This window comes from Cardiocondyla obscurior, linkage group LG06, assembly GCF_019399895.1.
Source record: "Cardiocondyla obscurior isolate alpha-2009 linkage group LG06, Cobs3.1, whole genome shotgun sequence".
Classification (NCBI taxonomy): domain Eukaryota; kingdom Metazoa; phylum Arthropoda; class Insecta; order Hymenoptera; family Formicidae; genus Cardiocondyla; species Cardiocondyla obscurior.
Window position 1 is genome coordinate 6620788 of NC_091869.1, and position 13083 is coordinate 6633870.

General features: G+C 38.7%; 1 protein-coding gene across 10 annotated transcripts in view; it reads left to right on the forward strand.

Annotated features, from left to right (window-relative positions):
* The window catches only part of Rbp6 (RNA-binding protein 6), a 531138-nt gene extending 519256 nt beyond the window's left edge, over positions 1–11882 (forward strand). For 5 of the 10 annotated variants that reach the window (XM_070658102.1, XM_070658103.1, XM_070658098.1 and 2 more), the window contains one exon: positions 5359–6549. In XM_070658102.1, the coding sequence (XP_070514203.1) occupies positions 5359–5891 (533 nt within the window). In that variant the 3' untranslated portion in view covers positions 5892–6549. The other 5 variants (XM_070658100.1, XM_070658096.1, XM_070658097.1 and 2 more) reach the window with 3 other exon arrangements.
* The last annotated feature ends 1201 nt before the right edge of the window (positions 11883–13083 follow it).

Here is a 13083-nt window from a genome sequence, read left to right on the forward strand (position 1 = left end):
TTCGGGGGGAAAGGGTTTTCCATATATATTATTTTACATATACGTATAAATATGCCGTGCGCCATTTCATTCCATAGTTTAGAATAGCCTAACAAGTAATTGGTAACGAAAGCCATTTGGCTTTTTACGTATACATATATACGTTTAAATCCCGTATCTTGTACTGGTGTTGGATGGTTGCCTAGCTCATAGTACATAGTTATGTCCAGATTTTCCACCGTTCTATTTATCCATATGAGTACTCGAGCCTAACATTAGTTTTCACTAGAACTTAGTCTTGATATCAATAGGAATTGTTTAAAGGAACGTGTTACGGGAGATTTGTGTGTATAACACGTCGCATGGCAAGGGAACTGTTAGATTCTTTCCTAACCTTGATGTTCCACGGAAAGGGTTCTCTTTGAAGTAAAAGCCGAAGCCGCGGCCGGTTACAAAACGCCGGGAAATCTCAACTTACCGAGCTTGCTTTAAAGCTATCGATACCCGATACCCTGGCTCGTATTCTCATCGTATTTAGCGTTAAACGAGGTCATCAGATTCTTCCCCACTGACATTAAAAGTGATCTTCATATTAGACAAATATGACTCAGGGCTAGAGACCGATAGCCAAGAGAATATAAATCTTTTTACTTAAAAAAAAAGGAAAAAAAAAAGTAAATGCATATTCATATCTTTTTTGAGTACGTCTGTTTATAAATATTTATCACTCTTTGACCGCTACTTTGCGCGCCGGTTGGAGCAACACTTGCATGTATCCAAACTGATTGTACGTAGTTCTAGTGAAAACTGAAACAGCCTCGTAAAAATATTTTTTATCCTCTCGCGCGGCCCATAGCCCGTCGAAAATATTTACAAAATCCCGTGAACGCATTAAAAAGTTATCAATTCTCAAATATTTTCCATAATATTCTAATTTCCTCTTATCATTTAAGCACATATCTTTTTTTTTTATAAGATTTCTCCATCTTTATTTTTACGTTATCTATTATTATTTCCGTAATATCGTTCCGCACAATTTTGCTCGTTATATCGCGCGGCTATGGGTCAGTTTTTTCCGTGAGACGAATGAATTCGAGTTGAATATCGTTAAAATGGAGAGAAGGCGTCCGAGGCTGGACCATTGCCGAGATGACGAAGACTTCGTTGAAGATGCAGTCACCTAGGGGCGAGTAATCTACCATCTAGCTACACCTACTATTTTTTTAGAAACATCGCCATATGTATAAACTGATATTAATTATTATATATTGTTCATAGTGAAAACGCCTAGTCAACCACAGCGGGTCGGTTATCCATTATTATAAATTATTAAAAAAAAAAAAAAATCAAAGATTAAAATGGCAAGTTACAGTTTTAAACAAATATACCAGTCTTGTTATTGAAAGAGATCTTCCCGCGGTGGTGCAAAAAACGTAGTCAATTTAGAAAAATCGAGTTAAACGATTATACATATAGTTTCTGATTAGAAGCTGTTCGTAGTATAAACCAGAACGTTGTCGACTAATTTTTGTAATTATTATTGAGAGTAATTAATTGAGAGTTAATATTGAGATTGCCCACAACAATTTTCACGAACTTTATCAAATATATACATATAATTTTTTTACATTAAATTATTTTATGCCGAAAATGTGGTTGGCAATCTCGATTAATGTTTAGGATCATAGTTATTTATAGTATATCCGAATTATAATAGTCTACTTGATAGAGCGATCGTAACAAATATCTTCGTGTATGACAAAGTTTTTGAACATGGTTCTAAGTTTATAACGAATTACATTACATCTACATAGATAAAGTAGTTTTCTTTTTCTTTTTTTTTCAAAGAGGTTGTTTGCAGAGCAGTAAAGCGATTCGCTGCGACGTTTCGCTTGCGGCTTTGCGTAGAGAATTCATAGAACAGTAGATTAGATAAGTAGATAGAATGAGAGTGATTTTCTTTGTGTGTCGTGTGTCCATATACAAATTTGACTGTCCAGTTCTCCTTGTATTTCCTTACGCAATTATTATAAACTCCCGCTAATCGCGGCTAGTATTTTCCGAGGTAGACACGATCGTAAAACTTATCCGTCCGAACGCCGTTATTTCTTGTCGTTTATTTGACCGCTAGCATTAGTACGCTAATTAGAATTAGCAGCGTGACAAACTGACGAGCTCTCGTAGTTTAGAAACTTCGATCTGTCACGGTGATATTCACATACGTTTATATATGTATTTTGTCTATAATAATGTACAAGTTACGATTATTGCCGGCCATATGGCACTGACCACGTGTGTTTGTAGTTTAGGATGTGCCGACCGGAAAATATTTACTAATTTGCTTAATCCACCGTATTGTTTAATAATTCTGTTATCGCCGAGTATGGACGCGCGGGATTAACAGCTCGTTATGACGAATCGTCTTTAATTATGCGACGCTAATTAACAATGATTCGACCGATGTGTTGCTTCGCCAATTACGTTATGCATTTCGCTCTCTCTAATTTAAAAGTACGGCTTCTCGTTATCGCAATGGTCGGGACCTCGCTCGTCACGATATATGATCCTGACGATGCGAGTCAGCTTTACGAAATTTCACGCGCAGGGCCTTCCTACGGCGTTGAAAAATTTCCTTGCAATGTTTAACGATGTGTTACAGGCGTGCAAAAAAAAAACATTTTCAGGGTTTCCGATATTCGACTATCTCCGTAAATTATTGGAAAGCACTTATTGCCTTTTTATATCCCGCCTATGCAGCCCCACGTCATGTATACATTTGCGTCACGAGGAGTAATAACCCGATCTCTCGTTCTCCAACGTGCCGTCGTGCAAACCAGCCGACGAACTCCGAGCGAGCGACTCTACGCCAGAATTTGGGACTCAAAGCTCCACTGGTTTCGCACCAGTCAGAGTCCCCTGGGTAGATTTCGCGGCGCGAAGTCCTTATCTAAAGTCTCGATCGCGTTTACGTCAGCTGGAGATACACTCGAAATAGATGAACTCTTGGCCTAGATCCCTACGCGTCGGTCGTTTCGATGGACGGCCAAACCCAGGCAATAAGGATTTCCACGGACAGACTTAGTATATATGTATATACGCACCCTCTCTCTATTTATATATGAAGTGTCCCAGAGGTCGTACACTTTTATCCACTTAGAAAAAAATTTTTTTTTTTTTAATTTCGAAATACTTATTCCGCATTTTACAGCAAAATATATATTAATTAATATAATTTTTTTTATTATTATTAATTATTTGCGACTTTGTATGTACTTATTTTAATATTTCTTGTGGTTATTCGATATCTGTGGTTCAGAGAAAGCGAGCAATTTCGAAGCACCCTGTATACATATGCTATTTCACTTGTGTGTGTATAGATATTCATGTGTGCTTATATGTATCGCTATTTTTGGTCGAATCGAGATACGACCCCAAAAGTTATCGGTGCAGCCGTCGGTTGTCGCGAAATCCGGAAGCCGCACCCGTTTCGAGGGCTGGACATGGACGTGCGGCCCTTTCTTTTTACGAAACTTCCGATAAACGCCCGCTAGCAAGGATTTCCGTTTCATTCGTCAACCTGTCCGACCAGAGATCGCGCGCGACATACACTCTCTTTTTCTCTTTCCCTTCATCTCTTTCTCTTTTTATTCCTATTCCTCAAATTCTGAATATTTATTACATTATTTTTTTCTAGTTTGTAAATAATTTTCCTACCCTGATTCCAAATTTAAGTAAAATCTCAATACAAATTTGCTTTTTCAGAAATTTAAATTTTTCTAATCTAACTTTTCTGTGATTTGTTTTAAATCTAGAATTATATTCCTTATTAAAATAATTTCCACGCTCTCGCTAAACACAATTAATTTATGTTACCGAATATCGAAAAGATATAAACGCACGTAAATCGCCAGATTATAGCGGGCAGATCAACAGAGTGTTTCCCTCTAACTGTGACAGCTCGAAACTTCCGGTCAGAGCATGTCGATAGAGACAAGCCACACCATTAAATGCCGTGATACCCCATACAAATCACGTCGGTCCACGATTTATGGTGCATTCACCCTCTCTCGCAATCGCGTTATCAGCGCCGATAGTTGCACACCCGAAACGAGGCTTCTCCGTGAAAACGCATCGCTTCGGTTATACAGAAGAGCCCCCATTCCCCTACCTCGCATTAACAATGGATCAAAAATATGATTCTGATCTTTGACAATATTCTCGATTCGCTGTTAGATTACACGTACATTGCAATTTGTAAATACAATCGCTTATGCACAGTATGATTTGCGCATTAAAGAATTACCTCCGCTTGTCTCACTTTGAATGATTTAACTCATAGTTACGTCAAAATTTTGAAATCCATTACTATTATTTAGCACACGATTGTTTCAATTCGAAATTTAATATGCATCGAAATAAATACGTGATTTCTGATCTGTATTCTTATTTTTTTCTTTTTCTTTTTTGTTGGTTGCTCGGGAAAAATACCGTTACTGAGAAATTAATCTTTAGCATTTTATGCTATAAGCACCCGCGCAAATATTGAGAAATACAGAATATACATATATGAGCTTAACCCGCTTTTATTCCTAGCTATTTCTATTGCATCTCTTATTTGCATTCCAGTTTTTCCGCGATCCTCTCGGGTATGGCATACTACAAAGTAATATCTACTAAATTGAAACAATATTTCTGCTAACACGTTGATCTCGAACTCTTTAATTCTTTAGTTTAATGTTCCTTTTCGATTTTTAGTTAAGTTACTAACGACATGGCAGGCCAAAACATTCCGATAATATATATAATATAATAATGCCAATTCACATTTTAATTTAATAAGATGCAACTAATTGCGTTAAACTGGATACAAGAATCTTTTTTTTTTCTAACACAAATTATTTAAAACGTGTTGACGGTAAAGGATACAGATAAACGTAAAGGTAATATAGTATAATTAATATAAAAGTATTGTAATATTAAAATAGAAAATACGAGATATATGAAACAGAATTTTATACAATATTTTCATAATTTCATATTAAATTTTTTTCATATTTCAACAATTTAAACGCAATTTAGATGATATTAAATTTGCGTTATTGAATATAATTTGTGCTGTAATATATTATTGTTACGATTAATTTAAATTACAAGGTATCTACAAGTCGCGCAGCGGCGCCGCGATATCAAAATTAAACTGTGAAACGCTGGTAATATTTTTGCTGGAACGCGAGGGGTTGTTTAATTCACGTAGTACGTTAACATAAATCCTTATCTCTTTTTAGCCGCGATAGCAATTCGCATTACAGATCGTACTCCCCGTTCCCATTTTTGTTTCTCATCATTCTCAGCTTTCTTCTTGTTCTTTATTAATGTCAGGAGTGCCGGCGGTGTACTACCACGGAACAGGAAGTGAGAATGCAGGCCGCGCGTATACAGAGGCGCCGATGCAACACGTCCAACGCAATGCACTCCGGAAGAAATGTATGAAGTCGACATTCACTTTGCTCGAAATACACACCTCGAAACACCTCTTTCTCTCTCTCATTCTCTCTCTCTTTCTCTCTCTTTTCGTCTGTCTATCTCTCTCACACACGCCCGCGAACCCTTTTTTCGCCATCATCAATTTCTCTCTCTCGCATTCTCTCACTCTCGATACGTCTCTTTCACTTGCCTCCTGTCTTTCCATCTGGTACAGAAATCCCCTATGCACGATCTTTCGAAAATACAACAATTTCTCGAGAATTCTTCTTGAATCGTCCCGCCTCGTTTATCGCGTTTCGTACATTTCTGCCTTCGTCTATTCCGCACGGAAAATGCATATTAATACCGAAGTGCATTTCGATGCATCGAGTGCTACTCCAGGGAGCCCCTCTCGCACTGTAGTTTCGACGGCGATCGATACCCCGTAGGTTCCATTATTGCCACAGCCAGCCGATGTATCCGAATCGAAACCGTAGTCGTCACGGCAGTAAACGCCAACGCGGTTTCGAGCATCCCTCGCCCGATGGAGAAAGCTGATACCGACGATACGAGCGAAAGCTTTCTAAGTGCCTAGAGAAAACACCTGTCACACTTTTCGGCGATATATGGCGCTTCCGTTATTTCCAACGTGTTTCCTTACATGCGCGAGCTCATCCGTCGAATGTAATTTCCCGCGATAAAAGAACTGTCCCGCATCCCGCCTTGTGAACGTTCAAGGGCCACTCTCGAGCGTCGAAGACGAGAGGCAGAAGGCACCGCATATATACCCCGAGGATCGTCGAAATCCTCGGACGAAACTCGGGAAAATAAGAGATACGATTGACAAAGCAACACATTCGGAAAAAAAAAAATTACCATTTTTGCGTCTGGCTCTCTTTTCAATCGTCCATCTGGCGCGTCATCATTTTTCTACTCGTTCTATATTCTTTTCTTATATTTTAATTTAATTTAATTTTATTTTTTTTTTCTTCTTTTTACATAATATATATTAGTTTTCAGACTATTGCCAAGTGATAGTCAACGAAAATGAATAGCAAATGCACAATACGCGTATTGCAATTGTGGCGCAGTTGTGACCGAAGTTTTATGTTTCAGTGGATCTAACCAATGGACAACTCACCCCAAACAACAACACGCCCTTACTTACACAAGCACTTTCTGGTACGTTTTAAAGCCTTACTACTTTTCGGCTGCGAATGTAATGCGCTTACCCGACTCGCTTCGCCATGCTGTGATCGATTCGCCCGGAAATGCAAAACAATTTCGACTATGATGGCTTTTTCGTTAACTAGTCACGCGAGATTGCGAGCAATAACGATTGTGTGCAATTCTTTTTTTTTTTTTTTTTTTTTTTTTTTTTTGCAAAGAATACTCTGATCGCACGGACGGGAATATTGCGGAGTAAAACGTTAAACGCAATATTACGTTCGAATCAATCATTGCTTCTGTCATCTCATTTTAATAATGCCATCTAATAATTTTTCAAACTGAATTCTACCTTTTTAAACATAGACACGGACAATTTCTCGAAATATTACTCTTCAACGTTTCCAATTTATATCATTCCGCGAATTTAGTAATTAATGTTCAAAATCAATTTTCTCCGCTTAGTTAAATAATAGCGGTTGGAGAAAGATTTCAATTAGCTAATGTCTGTAATTTCAGAAGATTATTACAATTCCTGTATGTGAGCAATGAAAAGCATGGCTACTTTAATAAGCATGGGAACTGTGCATGTCTATTACACGTAGAAACGTTACATTTAATAAGCATTACGTTATACGTAAAATCTAAGCGGGAACTATCGCGAGGAAAAGTCAAAAACGTCGCTCACGGCGTTATTCTCGGGATATTAATAAAGTAAGTAGGATCATATCGCTTATTCCGCTAGATAATAAGCGCAGAAATGAATTTTTCAGCGGAAATATTTCTTGACACCTCCCTTCATCTCGCCAAGTAATGTCTTTTCCCGAAGAAAAATGTCATTCAGTTCTAACGGATACCGTCTCGTTACCTTCATTTTTTGTCGTTTTTTTTTTTCTCTTTGTTCCACCGCTTTATTATTACGCGATTACTGCCGAATTACTGAGCGGCGAAAGAACGAAAGAAGCGAGAGGTTGCTGGTATCTTCGGTGGAGAAGCGTCACGCATGCAAGGGCGCCGAGATGCCGGCAGCGAAATACGCCTCCGTTTTCCTATCTTATTTTTTTTTTTGTCGCATTTCCCATCTAAAATCTGCCCCCGATCTGCTCGCCGTCGTGCCGTCCGCAATCTCCTCTCAAATAAATCAAACTTTTGAATCGCGCTCGTTCCTCCTCCAACCACCGCGATTTCTACGCGCCTCTCTCTCCCTTTCTCTCCGCGGTACCGACACAAAACTTTGTAACCGGCCGCCATTGTCAAGAGTTTAAAAGCTGAATGGGTTTTTAGATTGTACGTCGGAGCGCTTTCGGTTTCCCGTGGCCCCGTCACCCATCGGCCTCTCCTTTCCTCACTCCCGTTGAGAGTTTCAAATTCTTCGCGTACCGCCCGCTCGCGATCTCCTTCCTCCCCCCCTCCCCCCGTGCCCGCTCCACCCCCGTCTTTCTTTCTTCTCTTCATCCCCCCTGTGCTACCGTCGTCGTCTTTTTCCTCCCTCGCTTTTCGCGACCGCCGTTAATCCGAAAGTACGTACACTGTATGACATTTACGCGGGCTCTCCGTGCGCGAGCAACGTGGACGCGATATACGGAATCGCTCGAGTCAGATGCATTAATCTCCGCCGCTTCTTATTGGCTATCTGTCAAAGTTTTTACGAGTGCTAAAGTTTCAGAACTGCGGACGACACGCCGAGACACTATTTTCCCGTGTGCTCGTGTGCGCGTTTGTGTGTGTTTGTGTGTGTCTAGATATGTGACACAGCTTCAGAAAGTAGCGTAGAGTAGTTTTCGCAATGATTTTTTTTTTGTTACTTTTTTTACGTACGAGAACGAGAAGCAGTTATTGGCAAGATTTAGAAAGAGAGTTTCGAACATTTTATAAATAGTGTCAATACCTATTTTTAAGAGATTTTGATTGCCTTATAAAATTAATTATTTGACAGCTAATTATATCTCTTGCCAGCAATTGAATTAAATTTAACGCAAAAAAAAACAAAGTTTTCCCTTCTCCACGTTTTCTTTTCTCGTTTGTATTTTTACGCGAGCTTTTCACCTCGAGAACGGAAATGGGGTAAGTTTAGCTTTCGCCGCTTGATCTCCCTAATCTAACCAGAGCCTCGTCAATTTCTACTCCGTTTCTTAAGAGCGCGAATGGGAAATCGATCCTCGTGCAAGCCAAACAGAACGGTAATCGTATAGCCGAGAGCCTGTCGTTATCTCGTAACTTTTCGAGCCGATCGCCAACACTACCTCGTGCGATTGCGTTGCTTGTCCCAGTGACGTGTCGTACAATGTCGTTAACGTGTATATGCATATGTATAAGGCGCTTTATTTTTTATTATCTCTGATCGTATGTATAAGGCTGCCTTGCGATGCGCTTACGTGAGTGTCTTTTACTCCTTCCTCTTTCTTTCCGGGAAAATTAAATACGAGAAGGTATTCGTTAAATGGACTCTATTCTTTATCCTCTATTCCCCGATATGTGTCAACGTGATTGTGTGCTCATTGACATAACGCAACATTTACGCGATCATTCGAACACCTGGGCCATTTAACACGCACACGCCTCGAAGTATTAAATGTAGACCAGAGATCGTCGTCGTTCATTTGTGCACGAATATGCGTGAGCTCGTTACAATAAATATCACACTATGGTATATATGAGTTAAAGAACCTTATCTCTAATGAGATTTAACCCGTTGGAGCGTATCATTATACAACTGAAATGAGTTTGATATTCGTAAGCGGAAAGAGGCGAAAAAGCTAAAAACTGGGGGGGCGAACGCTAACGGAGCAACGTGCTTCAAGGTAGTTGCATGGAAGATCCCTAAAAAGGATAAGGCATGCAACGCTCGTATCGTTATCGCAGGCGGAATGAAACAATCAAAATATTCACGTCCCATAATTGTCACTCGAATGTTTAATTGTTGTAAAATAGCGTGCGCTATAATTACAAGATTAAAAACTAAGTACAGCTCAATAGTCGTTCACGGGTCATTTAACGGTAAATAAAATTAAAAGAAAAAAAAAAAAAAGAAGATAATTTCAAACATTCTTTTTTAGATCTTTAATTACTGGCACAATTAAATCTCTATTAATTTTGTGAAAAGGATCAATTGAATTTATTAACACAGTCTATGGAAAGTACAGTAATTAGACTCTTCACTAACCCAGTAATTGGAGATATAAAAAATTACTTCTGACACTTTCCAAGTATAATTTTGAGAGTAAATACATTTTCGAGCGCTTTCGCGTTTCGCACGTTCCGCGGTAGACGAGGGCAAGCTTCGGTCGAGGCTTGCCCTGGTCTCTTTGCCGACGTTTACGCTCGGTCGGGATAAGAGGGTGAACATTGACGCGGGTTCGTTGCAGTGATGAACAACTACCAGGCGGCCGCAGCGCAGGCCGGATTCCCGCCGGCGTCGCCGCACGCGGCCGGCGGCCACGGTGGGCCGCAGGGCCGGTCTTTCCCGGCGGCCAATTCACCGGGCCCAATTGACATGTACAGCTCGAGTGCCGCCGCCGCAGCAGCAGCCGCAGCCGCGGATTCCGCAGTCGCAAGCTACGTCCAGGCCGCAGCTAGCCCGCAGCCCCCCACGACCGCGTTCCCCGCGATCGCCGTATCCCGTGCCCCGCTCAACTACAGTCCCGTAAGTCCACTTAATGCTTTCCCTTTGTTCACCGGATCGGGCCCCTCCCGACAGAGAAATGTAACGTAAAGACAAAGAGCACGAAAACTAAAATTAATTTCGCATTGATGTTGCAGTGGCAAATTACGAAATAATGGAAAATTAAAAAAAAAAAAAAATTATACGACAGTCTTCGAGCTCTTTATCGTTTCGTTTCATATGTTGCAATTTCATCAGCTTAATGCAATTATAACAAGCAACTGTGGATACAACTTTCTTGCGAACATACAATATATTTAATGCAACCGATTACCAGTTTCACAAAAAAAAAAAAAAAAAAAAGAATTTGCTTTCTTGTATATATCGTATACGCTTTATATCCATTTTATATTTTATAATTCTATATTTTATGAATACGTCTCTGGTCCGTCAGGTATAGTATAAAAATATTTTACATTGGCTTATATTAAATTTAATATTGTTTATAGAATTTATCTGATTTGTTCAATCTCTGCAATATCAATATGTTTAATGATCCAAGACTTCCCATATGTTATTTCGCGTGTATCCCTCATATTTACATTGTTATATTGTAAAATTTAGAAAAAATCCTAGCAAGAATATATAAAAAAAAAAGAAAAAAATTTACAACTTCAAAGGCCAAGTACCGCAATTGCACGCTGCAATTTCAAATATACAGGCTAATGTAAAGGGATATCTTTGTGCTCACACTCTTGCGCAATAATAATTGTTTTCTTTTTTATAGAAAGGTTGATGAGATCGATATATTGTATTGTTCCAGGGACCTCTAATACCAGCGGCGTTCACTAATGGCTACCATTGAGCCTTGTTAAGACCTAATAACAGGTATGTATGCCAATATTTTGATGAGCTACGTTCATGTTTTGTTAAATAATGTTTTACGAAAAAAAATTGATTTCCTAAAAATATTGAATTTCTTAAAATATCAATACTATGTAAATATGCTAAATAATTCAAGTTTCTTTCCCCATATCTTTTTAATACAGCATTGTTTTAACGAAAAATAATTTATATTTAAATATATATATTGTATATACATATATAAATTATAAATTATCTTAAATTTTCATACGTTTAAAACATAAGAAACGTGTCTTCGAAAATCTTTAGGTTCGTCTTTATTTTATATCGACTACGTTTGGAATTGCTTAAAACTGGCCGCTTTCTTCGAAAGTTTAATATTTAACTTGTTGAACTTAATTCTTTTTTTATTAGGATGGACGAGACGGCAGAACGCAGCACGGTCGCCTGATATAATAAGTTATACGGACGATTTAAGGCAGCTAAATATAACGGACGATCTCTGGACGAAAAAAATAAATACACACATGCCTACTGTATAGATACAAAGATACAAATAACGATCAAAAGTTGCAATGCATTAAAAAAAATAAAAAAAAATAAAAATAAAAAATAAAAAATAAAAAAAATAACGAATGATATCGCACAGGAGGCAACTACCAAGTAAGATCTGATCGATACAACTACAAAATCCGGATTGTAAATAACCGGATGTAATATTACGCGAACGTGTTAAGAAAGAATTTAGAGCATTAGTCGAATCCAGTTGGATGCAACTATAGATATAGAAAAAAAAAAAAAAAGAAAATTAATCCTGTTGATGAATAAAAAAGAAAAAAAAACTGACGCAACGGAGAAGACGTCCAGAGAGGGTTAGAGGAAAATAAAAAATAAAAAAAATACAAAAAAAAAAGACGAGAAACGCGACAGGAAGACCGACCGTCAGACGGAAACAGGAAGAGATAACAACGCGCGCTGCATTAGGCTAGTTATGGCCGAAACTGCGTATTGACGCCAGCCCGTTCTCCGACATTAATAAAAGAAATAATAATATAATAATAAATTAAATTAATATTATTAATTGCTAAATATTTAAACGGTTAAGTCTAGAATACATATAAATAGTATATATATATATAAAGATATAAATATATATATATACACTTATATATATAAATATATAAATAATTGATAATTATTATAGATAACGTATGACATCTAGTATTTAAGGCAGTTAAAGAGACGGAAAAAGATACCAACTCTTACGAATATAATTATTAATTACTATATGACTACTGGCGATTGCAATTATTAACGAGCGCCGTGCACTGCGTGTGCCCGCGTATATTATATAATGATAGGCACATATGCGCGTTCACACCTGGGAAAGACTTTGTTTCTGGGCTTTCAAGTTTTAATCGTAATTGCGCGGGAAGGGTTGAAGGGTTTAATGGCGGCCGAGGGAGGAACGACGACGCGGAAAAAGAAAACGAAAAAAGAAAAAAGAAAAAAAAAGGAGAAAAGGAGAAGAGGGATAAAGGCTGATGAAAAAGTAGAGCAGATAAATCAAGCGGTCCTTTTTGCTGCCCTTTCTCTATGTCTGCACACGCAGATTCAAGCTCCTTCTTCTCTCCTAACGTGCCTTTTCGCTAGCTAAATGGCGGAACGGTGCTTCTCTCCTATCCTGTTGCAGTCCTGCTTTCCCGGGTGCGCAACGAAATAATGCAGAAAGATGTAGCGGCAGGCGAGCGGGGGGAGTTACATAGGCGTGCTACATACTTAATGTCACGCTGTTAGCATTATTTGTGGGAAGAGGGAAGACACGCAAAAGAGCTGCCATTGAATTTCGGGCCGACGGGAGAAGTTTCGAAACGATGAGATGCGCAACATCGCGGGGGACTTTCGGAAAAAAAAGGGATATAATAACGAATGATATCGTTAGAATCACAGAATAGCATGAGCTCTTTAGTTGCATTTCGCCGACGAATCCGCCATTTACACCCCAACAG